This window comes from Protopterus annectens, chromosome 4.part0 (genome assembly GCF_019279795.1).
Source record: "Protopterus annectens isolate FY-2018-M chromosome 4.part0, PAN1.0, whole genome shotgun sequence".
NCBI lineage: Eukaryota > Metazoa > Chordata > Ceratodontiformes > Protopteridae > Protopterus > Protopterus annectens.
In genome coordinates this window covers 408084085-408110221 of record NC_056733.1, presented here as the reverse complement: position 1 = coordinate 408110221, position 26137 = coordinate 408084085, and the positions used below count along the sequence as shown (strand labels likewise).

The window sequence follows — 26137 nt, the reverse complement described above, 5'->3', positions numbered from 1 at the left end:
TCATTGTCGTTACCTTCTCAAAAAAAGTTTACCAGGTTGAGTAGGCATAGCCTTTCCCTGACTGAACGAGACTGCGATGGGTCCAGTGTCTCTAGGTTGCCACTGGCTTTGATTATTTCTATGATAAATCATTTTTTGGCTTTGTCTATTAGACTATTTATACTAATAGTTCTGTAGTTTCAGGGGTCAGTTTAACTCCCTTGTTGAGAGGGATAACAGTTGCCATTCTCTTGGAATGTAGCCTGTTTTGAGTCTGTAGTTGAAAAATTGACTCTAGTGGTTCTGACGGGTCATGTTTCAGGCTGTTTAGGAAACAGCCTGGGATGGTGGTCAGCCCCAGTGGGGCTGTGTTTTTTTGTTATAGCAAACAAGCACTGTTATAACCTGCTCTCTAATATTTGAGGCTATTCCAGTAGGGTATGCTAGTAGGGATTTCCCAGGGGTGGCAGGGGGAGTGGGGGGTGATGTTTGAGCTGAATTTGTCAGTCATTGGGATTGCTGTGTCACTCTGCTCAGTGAAAGTGGTACTATTTACTACCAGTTCAGCACACTACTGTGTGTGTTACCTTTTGATGTTTCATAGTTATAGAAGGCTTTGTGGTTGTCTTAGCCTGAGATGCAGTCTTGATTTCATAACTGGTCTTGTATACAGCTCAGCAAGCTCCTGCTTGGTGCCCTGCAGAGTTCTACAGCAGCAGAGAGACAAGAGAGAGACTTTGGAGTGATTAAATATTATTTTTCTGCATTTTCTTGCTGCCTTTAGCTAATTCACCTAAAACGCCAATTTTTTTTTAGTTTCTGTGATTTAAAAAGCTTGTTTCAGCTACATATTGTACTTATTTACTGCCTGCACTTTAACAACGTCATTTTTGTGTTTTAAATTACCTGTTTAACTGTTGTAGGCCACACACTCGAGTGCGATGGCAATTTCTGTGCATTTAAAGTGTTTTTTTATTGTATCTGCTGTATTTTCTGAAAAAAAAAAAAACAAAAAGTACTTATTTTCCCGCCTTTCTAAGCTTGTATAGTTCATTTTTCAGGTTAGTGCGGAATTCAGGGCTGTGTTACAAGTTTCTGTGTTTGCCCATAACTTACTTCGTTAGAAGGAAGTTTCTCTGCTCACCTGTGAGAGAGGGGAGCTTTGAGCAGCCTATCTGTCCCTGGAGGAGTGGTTTCAGCACAGAAATTAGTGGTTTATTGGTCATTTTGGGCTAATTTGTATGTCTTTCGTTTCCCTGCTGTAAAACCCACATTAGTGCGGTTTTGCATGCTGGGCAGCACCGGTCAGCTAGGGTATAACTATTCCCAGTTCCACAAAGTCTACTCTTCAATTTTTCCCTTGGAACTAGACAAACTTTCAACTTAAGCACTTAAACCATTCACTTCTCAGCCCGGCACTTGCTCAAAACTCATAGCAAGCACTAATAAATCTTAGCACTAGACCCCCCCCCCCTCTTTATACTGTAGAGAAGGACAAGGTTCACTATTCGACCTTACCAGCCAATCAGTAAAACAGCTCACTGTACCTATCCAGGCATATCCAAAGGGCAGTTTCAGGTGTACTCTCCGGTCCAACTGTTGAATCTGGGCATTTTGAGGCAATGTTACAGCTGCCTCATGTACACGGACAGCCCTCTCCTAAAAGCACCAAACACTATTACATCAGAGATGCAATTATACAACCAAACTGGAGGCTAAGCTCTCTCAACCCAAGACTGGACCAGACAGTCAAGAGGAGAAGGAAATTATTTGCATCACATCACCAGTCTCACATAGACCTATGAAACCAGCCCTGGCAAAAAACACATAAATACACAGAAACATACTCGGAGGCTCTAAATAAAAATCTGCAAAAGCAACAGAGACCTTCAAAGCAGACATTCAAGCAACCTCCATCCTCCCCAAACACAAACCATGAAACGCATACTTCACAAAACCAGTGTGCCATGCAGTCACATACTTTAAGGCAAAATAACATACCCAACCTGCTAGTAATAGGTGACTCTATAGTTGGGCACACTGATGTCCCACTCACTAGGCTGAACAAGGAGAAGGTTACTGTTAGCTGCCTGTCGGGTGCCAGGATCCACCACATAACACAAGCACTCGGGTCACTCCAGAACAAGTACAAATACGACTCTGTCATTGTCCATGTTGGTGTGAATGACCTGAGTCATACCTCCCTGGACTACATGAAGAGAGACATGGAAGAGCTCTCTGATCACATAGCCCAGGCCAGTATGACCCTGACCCTGAGTAGTATCCTGCCCTCACCAAGAATACCACGGTATTCAATTTCAACAATTAGCTAAGCTTCTGATGTCATTCAAAGGGGATCCAGTGTCTGTCAGCCTGGGATGATATGCTCGACAAGCCATGCTGTTTCGCTAGAGATGGCTTGCACCTGTCACCCTTAGTCTTTTGAATACTGGCCAAGTCTCTTGCCACCCACATAGTGCCTTTTTTAGGCAAGGCTCAAAAGACAAACCCACCACCGTAAATAGCACAAGTACAAAAAACTAAGGGTAATGCTACTGTATGCCAGAAGTCTAAACCTCAGATTGCATGCACTCGAGGCACTCCTCTGTATAGAGAAATTCGATACATGTGCAGTAACAGAAACCTGGTTTAAGGCTCCAGAGAGCGCTACAACTCGTACCATACATTTTGGCCACAAAACCCAGACCAAAATACGAAAAGTGGGGGCATATCCATATTCATCAAGGATACCCACACCTCCAGGTTAGTGGCACAGCACGTGCAACTAACAATGGGCAGAACTGCAATTCAAACTGTAGCTTGCTACAGATCACCCACCATGTCCCAGGACCCCTATTCCACATTTCTGGAAACGTAAAGGTCCTACCAAACACCTTGATATTGGTTGATTTTCAGTTATCCAAACATTAACTGGGAGAACTACTCAGTACCCTTGCCCAACATTTCCTAGAATTTATAAAATCAAATGCCCTGGATCGACTGGTCAACACCCCCCCAGAGGTGACAACATATTGGACCTGGTTTTCATTAACATGGGCAACTGGTGTTCCACACCGGAGGTCAAACCCTCACTGGTTAGATCTGATGATAAACTAATCACCACATTCAGCCCCCACCCCAGTCCAAGAAACCACCGTGAAAAACTTTTCAAAAGCAAACTTCACGTTACTTAAAGAGGAAAATTTCAAATCCCCCATGCTAAAGGATAACGCTGCCCAAGCTGCAAAATCCTTTACTAATGTACTTTACGGGCACCAACAAGAATGCATGGATCGTGCTATCCCAAGCAAAACCAAGACTCACTCCTCCAAGAAAAGGAAACCAGTCTGGTGGACCCCTGCCATAAACAAGCTATACAATAGAAGGAAGAAACTAGTACAGGAGAGAGTAAAATCCCAAGAGGGGAAGACATCCCTGATCAGTATCGGCAAGAAACTACGATCCCTCATAAAATCCTCCAAGGCTAGCTTCGAAAGACAAATTGCCAATGACTCCAAAGATAATCGTAAGGCATTCTTTAGCTATGTCAAGAATTTAAGTGGCAATTCCCAGATCTGCTCGGAGTTTGTGCAGAATGGCACAAAATACACTGAACCGACATATCGCCAACATCCTGGCAGACAGGTTCAGTGCAAACTTCACCCCAAAAGGGCCCATAACCATAGCAGAAGAATGTAGTGCCCCTGAAATCAGACATTCAGGTTAAAACAGCCCTCTCCAAAGCCAAAACACAGCATTAGTGGGACCGGATGGTGTCCCAGGCTGCGTCCTACATGAGCTCAAAGATGAACTAACCCCTCACCTAAACACACTGTTCAAACTCCGCGTCTCCGCAGGTTACGTGCCCATAGAGTGGCACAAGGTAATGGTTATTCCGCTCCACAAAGGTGGAGCCACAACAGGACCCAGGAACTATCGCCCTATAAGCCTGACTAGCTTGGTCTGCAAGGCTGTTGAGTGCATCATCACTGATCTCATTAACTGAGACATTAGGAACCTCCAAACACTGGACCCTACCCAGTTCAGTTCGGCTTTAAGGGGCAGATCATGCCTCCTAAACCTGGTGGATTTCTGTGAGACAGTTGCCAAGGCTATAGACAAGGGAAAGGTGGTCCAAACAGCCTACCTAGACCTCGCAAAGGCCTTCGACACTGTTCCCCATTCTGGTATTATAGACAAGCTCACCAGCCTGAACATAGACCCCTAAATCATGGGATGGGTTGCTAACTGGCTCACGGACAGAACCCACATGGTAAGAGTTGCGGGAGCTAGGTCTGACTGTAAACCGGTTACAAGTGGTGTTCCCCAGGGCTCAGTCCTAGGACCCCTTCTGTTCTGCATATACTTCTCAGAGGTACAGGCAAGCACAGGAGGACTATGGCTGACAAGTTCGCAGACGACTGCAAACTAGGGGCTATAATTGACTCTCCGGCTGATACAAACATCCCCCAAAAGGGTCTCACTGAGACAGATACCTGGTGTCAAAACCATGGCCTCAAGCTAAATGCCAAAAAGTGTATAGTCATCCTCTTTGGAAAAGCAAAGTACCCACAAATTACCACATAGGTAGTAGCTCCCTAAATACGGAAGACAAAATAAGGCATCTGGGGACCCAAGTAGATAGAAGGATTTTCTAACCACTGATAGAGATTACTATGTGGCCCACCTAATCACAAAAGGGTTTGCATCCAGATCAAGAGAGGTAATTATTCCTATCTACCCATCACTCATCAGACCCATCATAGAGTACAATTTGGGATGTACCTTACAAGACACCTGCAACAGCAGAAGTACCTCGCCAAGAGGATCACTGGCCTCAAACAGATGCCCTATGCAGCTCGACTGAAGAAACTCCAGCTGTACTCTGTTGCATGCCCCTACTCAGAGGTGATCTCTGCCTGACCTATACAAGGCCATGTCCAACCCAGAATTGATGGAATGCTCCACCTAAATAAAACTATATCCCCTCGAGCCACACACACTAGGGATCTAAACCTCACCACAACAATAAATAGGACATACTGGAGGGATAGATTCCTGCCCCAGAGACTTTCCATGCTCTGGAAAAAGATTCCAGTCTACATTAGGCAGAGCTCCCCACTAACAGAGAAACCTTGACTAGTGGATGGGAAACAGGAAGTTTACCCTGGGGATCACTTCAGTTGCTCTGCTGGACAGAGGCACAGGGAACTAATCTAAGGGGGTGGCGAAAGTCAACACATTCCGGCTTATAAATTCCTTTGGGCAGATAGCCTAGTACCTACCTATGAACTTATTTAATTAGTCCTCTTAGTTTAGTTTAATGAGCTCTTGTCATTATGAGAATTGCTGTTTCTGGTTATGGCCATGACATTTTTCTTTTGTTTACATACCCTGTTAAGATTGTGTCCACCACTATAGTGTGTTTTGGCCTTACTTCTGGTAGGTACCGCAGTTTCTGTGCAGCTGTTAACAATTCTGCAAAGACTTATGAACTTGGGGTCAGGCAGAGCATTGGATTTTGCCATACTGTTGCCTAACATGATGTCATTTGTTTTAGAATAGTTCCTAACTGTAACATGTTGTGCTTGGTTTTCAAGTTGATTTTTATTTCTGAAGAGACAGTTTTGTGATCTGAGCTCACAAGTGAGGACATGACGTGACAGTTGGGGGGGGGGGGTGCAGCACTCTTCCGTATTGTTGAAGACTAGGTCTGGTATGTTTGAACCTCTACAGTGCACATGAACCCAAGTCCAGCACACGTGCCTACAAGTTGAAGGTAGTGTATTTTTCATTCTGTAGGGGGGTAATTAGTCTACAATGAATGGTGTTTGGTTGGATGGAGAATGACTCCAGTAGATCTACGTAAGAGTTGTGGAATTCTTGTGACATTGATGGTGACCTATAGCTTGCTAGGGTATGGTAAGGGACTCTATCTAAATTGATTTGCTCATGGATGAACTCCAGGGTATTATCCTGCTTAACCAGCCTTTTGCTAATGTAGATTGAGATGCTTCCAAGTTTAGTCCCCGTCTATGTGACTTGATGGTCTAAATGTGTGGAAGGCACTGTAGCTTGGCACTGCTGGAGTACGTTCTGCAGTTTTAAACCCTGTCTCTATAATGGCACACTAGTCTATTTTCCAGCATGAGGAGATCATGTAGGATGTGAGGTTTCTTGAGGAGTAACAACACCTTTAGGTTCCTTTGGGTTTTATGTGCTCTGTTGGCAAGTATATAATTTTGGTATTGCCTAAAAAGTTTGAGTGGATAAAGTTTTAGCCAAAATCTAGAAGCCCAAGGGGAACAGGTGCAGACCATTTTGTCAAAGCAATATTGACTGTTGACCATGTCCTTGTTGGCTGACCGATATTGATCCCCTCTGGATTGACACCAGAAACTGAACTACCTTAATCATTTTTTTTTTTTTTTTTTTTTTTCATACTGTGCATTATCCTTGGTGAAAGTAGAATGTTGCTCAGTGGAAGGCACATACCTGTCTTGAGAAGCACATTCATTGAGGGCCATAAAGTTTCTCTTTATATTGTTGAGAGTACGTCTCAGATCATTTGTATCCACATAGGCTATGATAAAATCGTACCTGTGGTGCAGAGAGTTTAGTGCATGTGTAACTGTGGATCTTGCAGATAAACAACTGACAATAATCTTGTCCTTGTCCAGTCTGGTGAGTGGAGGGAGCATCTGTGTGTTATATAATGGAGTCCCCCATGACAAAAGGCCTGGGTAAATCATTTGCCTGCTTTATGGGCTCTTGTTTTCAGGGGTCCATTGAGCGTAATCTTATGCATGATGGTTGCTGCTTTGCTCTCTGCTTTACAGATTGCTGAGGGTAGGCATTGCTATTTTCAGGCTTAGGATGTCTGAGGTTTGGGAAGATTGCTTTTCAATGTGTGTGTGGTGGATGTAGTGGTGTGGTGTTCTTGACAAACTTTTTGTCAGCAAGATTGTTAGTAAGATTGTTAGTTAAGGAAATTGTGGTGTGTGTGTGTGTGTGTGTGTGTATGTATGTATCTATATATCTATATAGATATATATATCACATAATGCGTTTTGTTTCTTTAAGGATTAAAATGTGTGTATACATGAGACAATTGCTACATTCTCAGGATGCCTGTATCTACCAAGCTGGCTGCAGAGACATTTGGAAATTGCATATCCATATTGTCTGGAGCTGTATTAGGGTAGGCTGTTAGGGTGTAAGGACGGTTTTACAAAGGTTTCTTAGAATGGTCTCTATGGTTAGGGACAATAGTGCTAGGATATGGCATTAGCACTACTTACTGCACAAGCTAGCTGCTCTGAGCTTAATTCCATGCTGTGCTTCAGTAAATTACACTTTACAGTAATAGTACTAGTTTTATAGGTAAGCTTAACTGTCATTGAGCTTGTGTCTGTGCAGGGCACTTCATCCACTGTTTCACAGATTGCAGCTCCACTCAAACTATCCTAATTTTATAATAACGGAAATGGAAGTGAAAAATAACTCCTGAACCCTCGGCTCATATAAACAAGCAAACACCTTCTGCCACAAGATGGATGACCCTAACCCTCTTAATGTAAAAGCACAGCAGAAAGGACCCTAAAGTGCAATACAACAAGAAACAATTTATTCCCTAGTTAAATAGGCATTCTACAAGGTGATTACAAGACTAAACAGTAAAGGAGAAAAGGCAATTTGTAGCAAGTAGCAAAGCAGCATTTTAGTGTTGAAATAGTTCTGCATTGTTTAAATATATTGGTACTGTAGAGTGGCTGACAACTGAAGTACAGTAAAAAGGGTTTTTGAGGTGTGAGACAGAGGATTTGGAGCACAAAGCATGTTACTTCCATTCATGGCTAGTAGAGTCTCTGTTTTATATTGAGGTGCCCATCTTTGTTGCACATCTGTGTATGGGCTGGTGTAAGGCAGAACACAGACTTGCTGTGTTCCAAGCTATATTGTTTAAAAGAGGGAAATTGGATATCATCTGGGGATGTTTTGTACAAGAGTCTTAACTAAACATGTTTGTTTAAAGTAGCCAGTGAATTAGAGGTTACACGAATAGAGTAGGCAATTCTAGATCTGACTGCATAAAATAAATAAATCCATTCCATTCTCAAACATTATCCAGTATGCAGATGACTCGACTATTATCTGCTCTGCCACATCTATCCCCACACTCAAAACTCTCTCAAGAAGCTTTCTCAACCACTGAATATTGGATGAAAAAAAATCACCTAGCACTCAATGCTTCCAAAACTAAATTGATGGTATTTACCCCCCTCAAGTCACTCCCTTCGATATTAATGCATTCTCAATTACTAGCCAAAATAACTCTCCTCTAGAACTGGTGACAGAGACCAAGTTACTCGGGGTCCAAATCGATAGCCAGCTCAAATTCAACTCCCACATACAAATAAATATAAAAAAAAAACATCAAAAACTAGGTATGCTCTACCGACAAAATCATTGCCTTACACCTGCCACCAAACTCACTGTCTCTACTTCCTTTCTTATCCCCTCTCTTCTATATGGAGCTCCACTTCTAACTAATCTACAGTCCACTCTTTAAAAAAAAAAAAAAAAAAACACAACTCTCCTCTTGCTACAACAAAATCGCCAAGTTCGCTACCAGCCATAAGTCCTCCACCCACCACTGTTCCTCCTTTCAAAAACTAAAATGGCTAGAACTACCCAATCATTTCACCTACACTCAACTAACTCTTGCCCACAAACTCATTCTCAACCCCTCCCTCTGCCCATCCCTTTCCTCTGCCTTTAAAATGTACCTACCTGATAGAGTATTAAGGTCAAACAGTCAAACAATCAAAATCTATTAGAAGTGTACAAACCAACTCATCCCCCAGGCAAAAACCTTCTATCCTATAGCATAGCTTGCCTCTGGAACTCCCTACCACCATCCATTCGCACCAACACTAACCATTTTTTTTTTTTTTCAAAAGAACTCCTCATTCTTACCCATCATCCCACTGGGAATGCTCTTGCTTCCACCCCTCATAACTAACACTGGAATTTCTTCTTCACCTTCCTTCATTCCCCTGTGTATTCTCCCCTCTATTTTTTCCATAACATATACTCTGTTATTCCTATGGTATATGCAAAGAATGTATCAGACTTTACTTCTTAAATTTATGCTTTCTAATATGTAATTACTTCCTGCATTACCTTGCAACATTCCTTTGTTAGGCTGTTTCATCTGTTAGATCCATCACAACTCTGTATTTCGAATGTTTAACTATTTGAAATTATTTGTTGAACCTATTACAATTGTATAATTATCAATAATAATCTACTGTACTTAGGCTGTTTTGGAGCTTTTCTCCCCAGGACTCCATTGAAAACAGGTTCATCATGGCCCAATGGACTATCCTGGTAAACCAACTGCAAATAAATAAAATAAATAAATAAATAAATAAAATGCAATACTTAAAATGCAATACTTAATATGCAAGAGGTAAAACTAATAATGTTGTGATGCTTGGTTGAACTGCAGCACAAGATGGAATAAAGAAATTCTAAGCAAAAGTGTATGCTAAATCACTAAATGTTTTGAAAGTTTTAGAAAAACAAATAGCACAAGGGCTTTGTCAACTGTGCGCATGCAGCATTGGTGAGATGTTTGGTGTAGAGTGACAAAAATCTTCACACAAAGTGACGGCTGTCATGTTCTTTACATTTTGTTCATGGTAACATCTTGAGAGAACTAATTTGTCTGGTAAAACAAAACTGTAGCAGTTTTTACAAAGCATCATTCGTATAGTTGTGTGTAACCTGGGTGTGAAGCAGCTGGATTTTTCACATTCCACCACTGTAGTGAGACTGTGGTCTTTATATACAGAAGGGCTTGCCCACCTCCAAAAATTAAAATTTTCTTCCTTATTTAAATCATTAAGATTTTTAAAACAAAACATGAACAACAGCTTGAATTCAACTCTGCAAGCATGTATACACAGTCTGTGAGATCAATTAACAGAATTAAACAATATTCAAACATTTTTTTTCTGTCCTCAACATGCATTATCAAACCTGAACAGCATTACTCATCCGGTGTAGTTCATAGCCCCTTAGGTTTGTTCAAATTCTGATAAAAATATTTAGTTTCCACAAGCTCTAATTACAAATGTTTTAAACATAATCTACAAAAGAATATGAGGTTAAATGGCTATAATATGCAAGTCTGCCCATATCTGGATCTGCTTCATTTCCATACACCCTAAAATTGGACAGGGGCTAATTCTTCAGATATGCTGTATGTGAATGTTAAGCATCCTGTATCCCTTATGATGTATTAGATTTAAATAAAATACAAGTTCAAATAAAAATGAATACGCTAACAAAAATGGAAACACTAACAGCAAGTTCATATAGATTCACTAACTTTACAACATGCTTCTATGTGTACCCATTATGTTTGCTGTATTCCTTCAAAATGTCATCTAAAGGCCTCCATGTTTTGTTTGTACAAGTCTAACATCTGTCCCTCTCTTTACTCTGTCCACTACCTGCTCTCTGCATTTTATGCTCAGGCTATATGCTTTGCACTTCTTTCCCCTTGTAGCTGTTAGCATTGTCCCCTCAGCAAGAGGTTCTCCAGTTCGATTCTCGACTGGAGCACCACCTTTGTGGAGTCTGCATGTCCTCCCCGCGGTCAAATGATGTTTAAGACATGCGGGTTGGTACGAGTGTGAATGGCTGTGCCGCCTTTGAAGGTTAGGCATCGGGCTGGCAACTCGGCACTGTAAAAATCCACTGCCAATCATTAGCAGACCGGAGTTCCACTGTGGCGACCCCTAACCAGAAAAAGCCAAAAGACATTACTTTTTACAATTCCTTAGTCTTAGGAGGGCACGGGATTGGTTTTGCCTGATCTTGGATTCTGTAACTCTTCTCCAGTGCCATATTAGCCTGCATTCACCAATATCACCATTGGATGAGCCCTCAAAACTGTTTTTCTCCCTCGCACCATAAAACGCACACATTGACATCTGTCTCAGGAGTGTTGCCCAATGCCACCATGTGTGTGTTTTGTTTCCAAGCATCTCCTGCTGTTCTTCAGTGCTTCATTTATACCAAGCCCATCTCATTGTGTGTAATCAGTCTTACTTTTGCTGCATACCTATTGACAAAGTTACAGAGGCATGGTCTGAAATATATCAATCTAAAATTGTAACCTGCCATAATTTTGTGTGATCTTCCCTACCCAAGAGAAACTAATCCAGTCCGCTGCTCTGAGCTCCTGCCCTAGAAAAAGTGGATGCTATCTCATGACTGTGTCTGTGCGTATACATATTGCCTATTACCATTACTACTTTACACTATATCTTTCCATATAATAATCTTAGTCAATTGCCCCATCTCTAATTTCAGGTCTCCGTGAAATCAAAGTACTGCTCTCTCTCCCTAATCTTTAGCTTAGTTTCTTGTAACGGCCCATTAACTGACCCACTTCGGTCACCCCACCCCCCCCCAAGCTGGGCTGAGCATTACTCTTTTAGGGAAGATATATGAGCCTACAACCCAGCACAGGTCAATTCTTTTTACTTGTATGACAGTGGGAACAGAGAATAAGAACAAAATTTCACCCCCCCCCCCCCCCCACAGCTGGAATCGGTCCTCCTCTAATGAAACAAATCATAAACATTGGGATACTCCACATGTATTGGGATCACTTGCAAAGCATCTATTTTCAAATCCCTGTAAGTCTTCTTACATGCCAAACTGTTTTAAAGATGCTCTTATATGGGTTTATATGTGTTTACTAGGCTAACTACCACAAGGGCCTTTTTAAGCTTAGCCATATATTCCAAATCTAAATAAAGCAATAACCGATGATCTGTAGTATATTGAATATTTACCCATGGTTGGTGTGGCTTAATCTCGAGGGCAAAGCCCAAGTGATTAAAGCCAACTGTGGGTACATTTCTATATACCACAACCACGAAGTCGGTTATTGCTATTCTACAATGACATTATTTAAGAAACAAAGGTACTTGCGTATTATCGCAATCTTATTTTTGATGAAAATACTATGGTTGAAACTTGCGTATTATCGCAATCATATTTTTGATGAAAATACTATGGTTGAAACTTGCGTATTATCGCAATCATATTTTTGATGAAAATACTATGGTTGACGATCAGGCAATATGCGTTAATGTTTTCAAAATGTTAAAGATTATTAAAGTGAGTGTGGCCTTCTTAGCTGGCAGAATGTCAAGCATTACCATGAAGGACCTGAACACTGCAACAGCAAGCAGATATGACCAAGGTTGTATGCAAAGCAACATTTGCATTTAGGTTACGAATTTGGGACAAACAAGGTTATTCCCAACAGAAAACCTCAAATTGAACCTTACCCTTACTCCCACAATCCGTTTTTTTTTTTTGGGCCAACAAGAGTATTACCGCAAACGCGAAAATCTGGTTGCGGTAATACGCAAGTACTGAAAAAAAACTTTTCTTAAATGTCTTTGTATAACGGAGCATTACCGTTCTGCTGGATGTGGTACACTGCTTCCTTGTTTTGATGTACTGAGCATGCGTTTGGGACTTGCGTCCCATGCATACCTAGTACATCAGTGCTTTGAAATGGAAGCAACAGAGAAACGAAAGTCTCCGTTGCTCCATTTTTTCTTTCTTTGTTTTGAGGACTTTATACCACTGGAAAAAAGTCCAGGCGACAGGAGCTTTTTTCCATTGGAATATTGTGGGATTTACAATGGGCACACTGGCCAATCAGCGTGCACATTTTGGAATATTAACGGGGGTTCATTGTATAATGTCTTATAACTCCCATGCACTGTTTTAAACTAGGAGATTAACAGTAATCTGAATTGACTGAAAATTTCTTGGGTATATTTTGTTCTTTACCTGTTTTTCTGTACTTCATGAAACTTCTCTGCACCCTGTGATGGTTTATTCAAAGGATAAGGTTAAGAAGCCAGAAGTGCCCTCCACTTTTACCTAGGAATACACTTTAGAAATGTTGGACTTTAGTGGCCAAGTTTTGGGTATTTTTTTCTCTGTACCTATTGCAGTCTGATCATCTGCCCTAACTTGGCCATTTGGTTCAATTGATCTCTAAATACTAAGGGCAAAGAGTTTACCAAGAGGGGTAATCATTTTAAAGTAGCCATTAAGGGTGTTTCAAGGACATTTTGCTGTATGACCTTAGTGCCATGCACACCCTCAGCAAAGCATCAGAAGAGGGATGTGCAATGAGTTGATTGCAGGCAGCCCTTCCCAGAAAAGTGGAATATCTCCTCACTTCCTTGGAGAAATCTCACTTCCCATGTACTCTCTCTAAGCATGCCTGGCTTCTTCCTTGCTGGAGCTGCTAAATAAACTCTGCCTGGATTTTCATTCAGGGCTACATTCGTATGTACTGTGGCAACAAGCAAGTCATGGAATAATGATGGATGTAAATGTGTAGATATAGATTGTGTGCATGGGAATAGGGCGTTGGTGAGTGTGACATCCATTAGTTTGCATAGCTGAACTGGAAAATGAGAATGTTTGTTTACCGTTTAATGTTGGTTTTTTTTTTTTTGTTTTTTGTAATGGTTGGTTATGCTAGGTTTCTTTTTAACTTGGGTCTGGCAGGGGAGTATTCCCATGGTGGGGAATGTAGAAACATATAGAGCAATTAGAGGAGAGTGAAGCTGTGGTTTCTGTTGCCGAAGGTGAATATTGGCTACTAATAAAAATGGGCACCACCCTAGTTTACTTGAAGTGGAATTGCTACTGACCAGGCAACTGTAGACCTGAAAGCAATATATGCATGTGCCTAATTAGAGTAGGTTAATCGCTTTCAGGATGCAATATAAGCATAGCTCTCAACTGTCCAGATTTTTACAGAATGTTTAGATTCTTGCCTCGTACATTATTTTTTTTTCTCCTTAAATGTGGTTTTTCTGGAAAATTGAGGGTTGAAGTCACTAAATGAGTCATTTTAGTTTGACTTCATATAAACACAAAAGCTTTTATTTCTAAGTTTTATAAGAGCAACATTTAACCCCCCCCCCCCCATTATTTCTTGTGTTGAGTGGCTTTAGTAAATACTATGCAGTAGGCCTGTTGATGCATGTTTTGGCACAGTGCACAGGCATTAAGAGAGCAGTCAGCTGGTCTATTCCTGTATGTTTTCCTTAAGGTCCTTTATGTGCATAACACCTAATTTGGCATTGAGGAGTAAAACGAAGCTTTGTATTGTAGGTGTTGATAGTAAAACACTTTGTATAAACTTAAGGAGATGTATCTGATTTGGGTACTTGCGTATTATCGCAACCAGATTTTTGTGGTTGCGAAATGCGGATATCATTACAGATGATAGTGCATGAAACCATTGAGACTGTCTTTGTAAGTATGTAGTACTCACAACACTTCTATTCACTGTCCTAGGTGTCTAGGTCCCAAAGATAACTCCGAATGTAAATACAGAAACAACTCTACCTTATTTGTAATACTCTCGTTAAGCGCTTTCATCTAATAGACTTACCTTATTTGTAATACTCTCGTTAAGCGCTTTCATCTAATAGACTTCATCAGAACACATTAGTTACATGCTGAGTTGTATACAAATATCAAACCAATCAGACTTGTTAATACATCAATTAAGTATACTAATTAAAGTGCTCAGTGCATTGTATTAAAAGTCTCTCGGATATTAGGTAAACTATATATATATATATATATATATATATATATATATATATATATATATATATATATATATATATATATATATAAATATATATAAAACCATATATAAAAAATTCACGTAAACATAAAATGTGTAATGTTATAAAACACTGTTAAAATTAGTAATTTATACTCATTTTATATAATCTACTACACTGGGTATATGTTCAATTTTAAGCTTTGAATTCCAAGATTGGCTTTATAGAAATGCTAAAACCACAAAGCGGAGACTCAACTGACTTGGATAAACAAAACCAATGAACCAAAAAGTCAGAGGAGAACCGCAACCACGCAGACACAGAAAACGAAGAACTCTACTGTATTAACATTCGTAAAATACACTAACGTTTTCGTCATTCAGCTTACTTGACTTCATCGGATAATAGTGTATACTGGCTCATCTTATATAGTCATAGTAAATCAATTAAACAATTAATTCTTAAAAGGGCTATACTCTTACTAAAATATTTTTTATATATGCTTGTTCTACAAATCAGTTTGTATAACAAGCATATATAAAAAATATTTTAGTAAGAGTATAGCCCTTTTAAGAATTAATTGTTTAATTGATTTACTATGACTATATAAGATGAGCCAGTATACACTGTTGTTATCTGATGAAGTCAAGTAAGCTGAATGACGAAAGCGTTAATGTGTATTTTACGAACGTTAATAAAGTAAAGTTCTTCGTTTTCTGTGTCTGCGTGGTTGCGGTTCTCCTCTACTGACTTTTTGGTTCATTGGTTTTATAGAAATGCTGTAGTTTATCCTTGGGTGGACAGTTGCATTTAATAAAATTTGCCCCCTAGTTTCTCTTTCACCCAATTTCTTACTGGTGTTACCACCCCTGGGGTTAGTCATATGTTCTAAGATAGCAAATTTAAACATATCGCAACTAGGACTTTTTGACAAGATGTCTATATAATGCATTAGTAATATTTTTTTTTCTAATACAATAATTTGTTTGTGTCTTTCGGCTTTTCCCGGTTAGGGGTCGCCACAGCGGAACTCCGGTCCGCTAATGATTGGCAGTTGATTTTTACATACCGGCTTGCCAGGCCTGACACACAACCTTCAACGAAGGTACGCCCATTCACACATGTCTCCACGCAGAAGATGCTCTAGCTGAGAATCGAACCAGACAGCATCTTACTGTGAGGCGACAACACTACCGCAGCACCACCACCACGGGTTTTTTTTCTAATACAATAGTAATGATCGTAAATTCTATTTCTTAAGCATCTGTCTGTTTTGCCCAGGTAAAAACTTGGGCATTTTGTACATTTGGCTAAATAAATCACATGTGTATGACGGTTTTAAACCATGATAGGCTTTTGCTTTCAAATTTGTTCTTTAAATTGTGTCCTTAAATATTTTCATCTGTTCACACAATGTTCCAATTTCCTTCCACTGTTTTTTGTATGTCTTTAACGTGTACTATATTGAAATATACATGCTCGTTGAAACTTATTTTGGTTGTTACTTGGACTACTAGTGGTGTTCAAAAGTTCCACAGGACCCTGTACCTAATAGGGGTTTATACTTTCTACCCCATTCTTCTTTTGCATATTTGAATGGGGAAAAATACCACACAGAAGGTGTTTTGAGAGTTTTGTACTGGGGGAATTAATCTTTTTGAACAGAATCACTTGGTTGGCCTTTAGTTATTTTCTTTGAACACTTCTTATCACTGCTGACCAGAAGTGTTTTAGCTCCAGGATGGTTAACCTATCTTTATGTTTGCAGTTCTACTTATGCTCCCAAGGTAGCCAGGGTTGAGAACGAGGCAATGTAACAGTTATTTTCTTTTTTCCGTCTTTGATGAATTGATGTGAATGTTGGTGCTTTTTTCCATTAGAAGCCTGAGGTCAAGTAAACTGTTCCTGGAGGACAGTGTCCATAAGGTGTTTCCTTCTGTTAGAATGTCTCTCTAAATTACAGTAGCTATATGAGGTACTTGTTGTAAATTAGTACTTCAAGATGGTGACAACAGAAGGGTTCCCTCCCAGAAGTTTCCCCTGCCATGTTCTATTGTCAGCACTCGTGTCTTCTTAGTCTGTTTATAGTTTACATAGCAGTCTGTCATTTGGTTGTAGAGTGCTTGCCAAAGAGAAGCTATTTTTATTTTATGCTGAATACATTGTTCATTTCAAAAATTGTATTAAGTAAGATTGTGCAGGTCAAGTAAATGGGAGATCTAAAAACGTTGAGAAAAAAAGTGGGACTGTAGCCTAGCTATGTCATTCTTGTGCAAGAGAATAGCCATAAAAGTCTGTGGTTGTGATGAGTACATTGCATACATATTTAAATTAAGTTGATGCAGGTTTTGTAAAACAGAATAGGAAACAGTCACGCATCTTTTTGCTGGGTGCAAAACGGATTCCTTGTTGGCCTAGAACAATGGGTTTCCCTGCAAGGCTGGGGTTTATTGAAGAGCATTTTAAGGATGTTGCTGGGTGAAGAGCTGCACAGCTGATTGGACTTGTATCGGGCATTGAGTGTTACCGGCATAATGAGCAAAGGGCTGAATCAAAAAATAGGTGTAGCAGTAACTGGATTAACTGCTATGCTGCTGTGTGGAAGAAGCCGTACTAAAGTAGGCATTTGTGGTTGATGTGATGGCTCTAACAGGGAAGTGCAGATGAATAGTACTGTGCTCATGTTTGCAATTGCAGTGTTGTGTCATATAGTTGTATGTAGCACCCAAACATCAGGAGGTGGGGTTACATAGTTGGCCAACAGTTAGCCACAAGTTTGGGTGTTTCCATCTACCCACTGATGAGTAAAATGTATGCCACTTAGTTGTAAAGTAGGAAATAGTAAGACAGCAAGGGGGAGGGTGACGCAGAAAGTAGCAAAGGGTGAAAGGTAAAAAGAAAGGTGTGTTTGCTTTAGAAGGAGACTTGTTTTAATTATTATGAAAACCTGGAGTGGTAGCTGGAGAAGACCGGGTGGCTGTGGATGGGGTAGAGGGAGAAGGGTAAGTAGCAAAGGCATATAGAGAAACCAGAAACACAAGGGTGGTGTGCATACAGAAGGTGGGGAGGTTAGAGGATGTCCACACAGTGCAGAATTGTGTTGGGGAGGGTTGGACAGTGAGCAAGAAACATGGAGTGACTCGGGAGGGAAACACCAGAATGGAGATAAGGTGGGGTCCTGGGATGTTTGGATGCCAGACCTGCCCAAAGGGCAGGAAACCCAGGCATCACTCACTTGGTGACCAGCGTTATGGACTGGTTGCTATACTGGCAGCTCAATAGGTAGTACCCACCAATTGCATAACTCTACCAGTCGCACTAGAAAGCTATTATGTTGCCAAGGTGAACATCCTGCTGCTAGCACACCTTTGCAGCTATCAGCTGGCACGGGGGATCACTTTCAGGGGGAGCCTTCACCTCCACCTGAGATGTGTGTGTGAAGATTATCAGACACATTACACAGTTGTGTTGGTACACTGGATTGGCACAGATGTCTGCACAGACTATTTTGCTGCTGTGGGAGGTGCTTCCACCTTCTGTGACTAACTCTATTCAGCTGCTTCTCCACTGCTGCTGAAAAACAAAATGCAGCTTAGTTTATGGGATGTTTGCTTAATGAAGAGACATTGAGTAATGGAACTGAAACGCAAGAGCAAGGTTTAGGTTATTTTTCAGATGCTTAGAAATTAGAGACTGAGAAATTGTGCGAGATATGTTAAAGGAAACCGAAAACTGTACAACTAAAAGGAAAAATGGTCTGAAGGAAGAGTGACCATATTAAAACAAAAATGTCTTCACAAGGGATAAATCCAAAAACAAAATTGGGTATGCAAAATGTTTGGAAGGATTGTCCATATGTCGTGAGTTAACATTGCTGGTCAAAATGTAAAGTAAAGGTGTTTAAATTTGAATCCAGTAGAAGCTCCCTTCCTTTCCACACACTTTTTCATTCTACATATTTTGGGGAAGGTGGTTACCAGTTGTGGACCTTTCACTGCTTTGACCTCTGTGCTGAAATGGGTGGGTGTACATTTTCTTTTGTGGGAGTAGGGATGAATTTGAACCTTTTGCTAAAATGTTTAGCAAAAGGCATGTATAGCAGTGAATCTATGCAAACAATTTATTTTGTAAAGTGAGCGTTGGGGTAATCAAATGGAGGCTAAATTACTTTCTATGTTCAGTAGACTGGTACTTAATAATGCTTTAGTGTACTTTTTGTCGTTTTTGTGGAATCATTTTTTATGCCCTTAGTGTCTTGTACTCTTACCTGTTCCAGTATTTTATAATGCTGCACAGTGATTACCTCTGTTGCAACAAAGAATCCATTATGCTGGGGATCTATTATGAAGTGTCTACTTTGCTTCCTTGTGTGTAAGGATCAATGCAGTTTAATCCAAGGTACTTTTAAACTGGTCTTGTGCCCTACTCCCCCAAATACACACACACCTTTTTTTCTCATTTGTGGTCGGTATGTTTGAATTATAAATAGTTCCCATAACTGATGATGTGCAGGCGTTAGCTGTGAACCACCAAGCTAATCAGTACGTTTGACTTGCAATGAGTGACGTTTAGCCTTGCATTTGCAAACTGCTGTGAGCTACAGGTTTTGCATCATATAGGAATGTTCTTGAACATTATTTTATTCTCCATCGAAATGTGAGCGATTTTAGAACCCACTAGAAAGTAAGGCTGTAGAATTCTTACTGGACCCTAGGTCATCAAATTATCTTGGGCTTGAGCCCTTAAGGGTATCCCTTTTTATTAGGCTACACACATTCAAACAGAGCCCCATCAGTCTGTTACATTATGTAACAGTACTTGTACTATGAACATTTTTAAACTTCAATTTTCTAAGTCCTGTAATTGCACCAGTTTGAAGTGTTTTTTTTTAGAACTTGTTGCTTGACATACCACATAAAAAGGTTTTCCATATCTGAGATTGCTCATCTTACCAAGTGATGCTGTAGCAATGTTTTATTGATATCAGTTTACCACTTTGTTAGTATACATGTTTTGGTCCCTTACTAAGCGTAACTTTTTCATTCTGCATTTTTTTTTTTTTTTTTTTTTTTTTTTAGTTCTTCTCCCAGATTACAGAGAGATTTGTGCAGAATGTTGACGTATTAGTTGAGACAGTTTGGAGAATCTGGGCGGATCTGTTAGAAGTTCTTGGAATTGATGGTAAGTAGGGTTTCTGCTTATTATGGTCACTAAGCATTGCATACTTCCCTGTGTTGTAATGTGCAAAAATGCCAGAGTTCAACCCCCCCCCCCCCCCCCCCCATTGCTGTCTGCCATCTACCGTGACTGAGCCTCTCCTTGTTTTCTGCAGCCAACCCTGCTGGTATTTGACTGACTGGCTTGGAAGGTCAGCGGCTTTTCTAATTGAGAGAATTTACTCATGGATGAGTCAAGCAGTGGACAAAAAGATCAGAATAACCTGATGCAGTACAATTCTGACCCCCAACTCCTTGAGGACATAGTCCTCCAAGTCATCTGAGTGCAGTTCCTGCTCCTTACTTCTACCACATGAAGCTAAGACCACTGACATTCCCAATAGTTTCCTGTGTAGGAATTGAGTTGCCCATTTTGATGTATGTGTGAAATAACAGTAGTCCTATGCAGCATAGCAGAAGAGATGTTTCTAATACTGTAGTCTTCAAAAGTGCTGTTTTTCTCTTCTGTTTTTGAGTCCTTTGTTGATTTTATAATGTTTGACGCTTGAAGCCTGTTAACTGCTTTTGGAGCTTTTTGGCATCTAGTTTATTGTTCTTGGTTCTTTCCAATCACAACTGCAGGTATTTAACAGATTAAAATTAATTTGGGCAGGTAGGTAAAACCTTTCTAGTCACAAGTGTGCAAGTATTGAACTGTTGGGTCTCCGTGTACCGGCCTTAATGGTGCAGTGTACCCACTATCCTGGTGTAGTTTAAGTCAAGGAATATTGTTAGGTCAGTTTTACAGAGTATAAAAGGCAAAGTTACCAAAATACATTTTATATCCTATAGACCTGCACCTAGCAAAATCCAGAGACTAGTCTGTCTGAGTAAATAACACTTATTGAACTTGTATATATGGGTTCTCTCTCTTGTAAACTTTGTTATAGATGCACCCACAAATCTGCTGTATCCCACCTTTGTGAATACTCCCCAATATCCCTTCAGTGATAATGTCCAGAAATTTTAGTTGGTATCCCCCATTGTCTCTCTGTTGACATCACAAGTGAAGGTCACAGAATTTCTGGTGGCATCAGCATAGACAAAAGTAGTATTTTGCAAAGACTTTTATATTAAAAAAAAATGGCACTTGCAGTTTGAACAATTGGGAGAAAATGCATCACAATATTGTATGTGCCACATACTTTGCAGAGTACAAGTGTAAAACAGAGGGGGGGGCACCTTAATTAGAAGTAATCCACACTCAAACAGGTAGTTGCTAGAGTTAAATGATCCCAAATTAAATAGCAATAAGCAGCACACAAGATTCCAGGGATCATAGACATATATAGACATATACATATATAGACATATACATTTAATTTTGGACATGATTTTGAGTCTAATGATATGAGCCTACTAAAAGTTTACTTCAAAAAAGAGTCCTAAGCTGTGAATGACTTTAGGTTAATGTAGAGTTATTAGAATGTGTCCATTAAGGGTGCATATGGCTGTATGTATAGATAGGTATAGAGCTACACAGGTATATGCCCTGATTTTTGAATATGGAATTTTAACTTTGCATACATGAAAAAATGGGGGGGGGGGTTCAGATAGAACATATCTGTACTAATGTATATATTACAACCAATGTTTGTTTGTTACAGAAAGGTCTATTTGTGTTTTTAAATGATTTTTGTGTGTATATAATCTGTGGTTTATGCGTTATATTAAAGATTATATTAAGTGATGTATATGCCCGTGGTTTGTGTTTATGTATGATAGTTCTATATAGAATTTTTAAAGTTTAGATTTATATAGAAATGACCTTACATAATTTGAGGTTATAAATGTATTTAATGTACACTTTTATTTTCATAGGTTCATAGAAATGTTTTTATAGCATATTTTATAATATATTGGTATGATTTTTGCTGAATGCATTCCGGCATAGATGCTTGTGAATGCCTGCCACTTTAAAAAATCCAAGTTGCTGTGTTCTGAATCCAATTAGTATTACGTGGATCATTGTATATACAAGGCTAGTGAAGTAATGTTTTCTACTGAATGCTCTGAAGAAGTGAGAGTTATTCCCATGAAAGCGCTTGCCAAATAAAGATTTGTGTGTAGTACACCCATTTATCTGCTTTTTCTACTCTAATTTTATTTAACTGCGATTCTATTGTATATGATCCCTGGAGTCTTGTGTGCTGTTAATTAGAAGTAACACTTGTCATTTGTTTGCAAAGGTTTGCTTCACTTATCACTCAGTATGTAGTTTTGTAATTTGTGGGAAGGTCCACTGGACCAAGATGAGCCCATTTTCACTGGAGGCCTGGGGAGAAAAGCTCCACAATAACACTAATACAATACAGTAGTACAGCGGCAGAAAGACTCAATTCATTGTAGCATTTAGATACAATTGCAGTACTATGTAGGATTAAGAGTAACAAAAATATGTTTGGTTTCTCCACTTTCAAAAGAAGCTATTTTTCAAATCTGAGATTTCTGTTTGGGAGGTATTGGGTAAGTAGATTGGCAAAGGCAGGGCAGTCTAGTCTGATTTTTAAATATGATTTTGTGTGCTGTGATCATTCGTAGGTTTGACAGGTGGACAGGAAGTTGAAGCCAGTCTTGAAGGTGTAGTGAGGATCAGTGGTGGGAAGAGTGTTTTGCATTGGTAATGAATTTAGCAATTTTATTGTTTATAAATTTTAAACTTTATAAATAAGTTTTATAATTTTATTGATAATTCTATATTGCATATTGGATTCTCGTGACTTTCAATTATACACAATATATTTGTTAAATTATCATATTGGGTTAATTTATACAATAAGTCCTTTGATTTATCATGATGCCCATTTGTAAATCGGGTAGGCCCACTGAACCAGACATTGCTCTCGGGTTTTGTGTTAAATGACTTGCTGGATTTCTCACAACAAGCAAATGAAGGCTGCAGGAATCAATCCTGTGCTCTATACCACAAGAACTACAGCTCGCAGCCTTAACCCTCTGCATCAGCTGACAATTTCTATGAATAGTCACTCTTTGCTTTCAGTATAATTCATTGATTGTAAAGTTAGGTAGGTCATAGTTTTATTTGAAAGGCTAGACATTTGATTTCATACTTTGCTGTGAAACATATATGTACTGATTTTTCTTTTCTTTTTTTTTTTGTATATATAACCACGTTTCTTTATTTGTAAAGATCAGTTTTTTTTTTGTTTTGTTTTTTTATTGCAGTAAAGTTTATACATTTAAAAAGAATTACAGATTGCCTTTTCTGCACATATCTCTGCCTTGGCAGGATTCAAGGCCAACATATCTGAACAGTAGGGATCTGTTTATTAAAACAAACTTGTTAAAAATAACTACTTGAAAATGAAATGTAATGCTTTAGCTGATTAGCATACCCATATAGTTGTACTTCCTCATTTAAAATGGATTTTTAAATTAAAGCTACTGTGTGCTGATCATGTGTTTATGGTGTTTTTCCTTGTAGTGTCTCCAGTTGTCTCCAAGATAAAGATCAATAAAAGTGTTTTAAATCAAGGAAGGAAAAAGGAAATTTTTTTTTTATCTGAAGTAGTTTACTTAATTTGGTCTTCAACCTGTGGGATACGGATCCGTATAGGATCCAAGCCGGCAACTTTACTAGCATCTGCTCCAAGCTCCTCCCCCTTACCCATAATACACCTCCCCTACCTTCCAACCCCCAGATCTCATTTGCCGCAAATAGCTTGTGTATCGTGATCACTAGCGCTCCAGGTTTTCAAGTGGGTAAAGACTTTAAAAGTATCTTTTTTTTTTTTTCTTTCTTTAAAAATAGTTTTTTAGGGTAGCTAGCATAGTAGTTGTGTGGAGTTTTGCTTCCCTTCCCCCCTCAGTGTGTTCTGTGTGTGGGTGTTGTCAGAAAAAAATAACATTTTCTTTTTAATTTTTCTTCTGACAGTATGGCTGACAAGCCTGTTTTAAAAAGATGCACTGAGTGTGGCCATAAGTTGCATAAGTTATCCCCTGCGGATGGCCACACTCTGTTATGTGCTTGGGTGTGGCCCATCTTGAGTGTAGACTGTACTATATGCGTGGGGTTCAACCCGCACGCTATTAGACAGGAAGGCCAAGTTGGCCCTGAAAGGCCTTCTTCCCCCTCCTGAGACTGTTGCCTCATCTTCGACTTCGGTCACAGCGGCTGCCTCTCCTCCTTCTCTTCCCCTGGCTTCTCCTCCCTCCTAGGCTGGGACTCCACTTCCTGTACAAAAGCCTGTACAGGAAGTGGAGCGGAAAAGGGGCAGAGAGAAGGAGAGAGGGAGTTTAAGTCGAGGGAAAAGTGCAATAGGTCTCTGGACCTCAGTTCACCAGTCAAAACTTTACGGATCTGTGACTCCCCTCTGCTCCGATCTCTGAGGTTTTCCCCGGAGCCGGAGGAGACGCGCTCAAGCTTCTACGGCCTCAGTGCCCCGACCCGCAAGTTCGAAGTTCGTGGCCTCGTCTAGGTCCACCCGGTCTTTTTCTAAGGTCGATATGGATAAAATGATGAGGAAGTTAATCAGTACTCCAATCCAGATGGGGGTCTTGCCAGCCCCCTCTCCCTCAGGAGGGGGGAGCTTGCTTCCTTTTTTCCAGCCTATATCTCCTTCTCTTATCCGTCCATCTGGTTCGGAGTATTCAGATCCGAGAATAGCTTTAGTCAGGGGGTCTGCGTTGTCGTTACCTGCTTCCTCAATGCCGACAGCTGCCTGGAGCATGTCGGATCCAACCAGCTCGGATCTGAGCAGCTCTCAGACCCAGAGCTTGGGTGTCAGATCTGAGGGAGTGGGCCCGGCTCAGATTCTCTCGTCGGACCTGGGGAGACCACCCTCCTTATTGGTTTCTCAGGAGGCTCACTCTCCTTCGGCATTCATGGTAGGGTTCTGTCTGCTGGATAGAGACCCCTGACTGCCCCATCGGACTCAACCCAGACCCCTTCTGCTCTCTACGGTCCCCATCAATTTACCAGAGTTGACAGCCTGGGCTCAATGAGCCCTAAACAGTTCCACTGGAGGAACAAGTGGCTTGCGAGTTCCCCCAGAGCGCCGCCTCGCAAGCATACGTGCAAGAGCAGGCACTTGGACTCCCCCGAGTCCCTCACCGAGGATATAGACTTGGATGATGGAGGTGGTTCCCCTAGGTCACCTCTCGTGGAAATCCTGCGCCAACGGGAAGGTTGGTCTGCCCCCAAACCTTCTTCTGATGAGTCAGTGTTCCTGGGGGCTTTTGGCATGGGCCCATCTACTTCCTGGGTGTCCCCTCCCGTGGATCCTTTGGTGGATCTGGTCACCTTGCAGGCATGGAAAGAGCCAGACACCATGGAACCAATTCCAAAAAGACCTGACATTTTAAGTAGTCTCCCACCCCCCCCCCCCCCACACACACACACATAGACGGGCCAGCATGGAACAAGGGCTCCCCATAGACACTATGGGGGTTGCAGCAACCACAAAGAAGGAACTTGCCCAGGAGAGTTCCTGGGTTCATCCTCCTGACAAGAGTCTCAGATGGACCGCCTAGGGAAGCGGGTTGACGCTTCAGCTACTTTTTCAATTTAGGGCACTGAACTACCTAGCCCATGTCACCCAGACTCCAATGCGACCTGGTAAAAGGAGCTGGGGGCGTCTCCCCTTAAGTCCATGTCGCAGGAGGACAGGGCCTTGTTCTTCGCAAGGATGGCCACTTTGAAAGCGGTCTCCAACACGTTCATGCGACTTCTTTCACATGCTATGGAAGGAGCAGCTAGGGCGGCTGGGTCTGGCGTGTCCATGAGGCGCAATGCCTTGCTCAGATTGTTCAATTTTCGGAACCTTCAAGGTGTCCTTTGCCAATGCAACTTATAACGGCTCTACTCTCTAAGACAGTCAGAGACATTAGTCCAGAGTGAGAAGGAAGGGAAGACCGTCTGGATCTGCTTCTCGAACCCTCAAATGTCCTTTTCCCGGAACCAAAGAGGGCAAAAAATGTGCTTCCAGAAGTCATAGTATTCCTGGGACACTCTGGCATCTTCCAACCGATGCAGAGGGGGACCGAATGGACGCCGGCACAGAGCAGAGGGGGTCTGAGGAATTTTGGATCTCTAGAACCTTTCTCGGGCAGACCCGGACAGCAACCCTGAGGGGTGGCCCAACTGCTCTACTCTGGAGGCAGTCTGGGGATGACTGTTCTTGCACCTAGCCGTATGGTTGTCCATAACCTCAGACCACTGGGTGCTTCAGATTATATCCATAGGATACTCTATCCCCTTTGTGGGTTCCCCCCAATTCTCCC

At 40.8% G+C, this 26137-nt stretch overlaps 1 protein-coding gene across 1 annotated transcript in view; it reads left to right on the top strand.

Moving 5' to 3' along the window:
• The window catches only part of LOC122800125 (BRI3 binding protein), a 40868-nt gene that overhangs the window by 7025 nt on the left and 7706 nt on the right, over positions 1-26137 (top strand). Inside the window, exon 2 of the mRNA XM_044069644.1 lies at positions 19757-19859. Within this exon, the coding sequence (XP_043925579.1) occupies positions 19757-19859 (103 nt within the window). The remainder of the gene's footprint in view (positions 1-19756; positions 19860-26137) is intronic.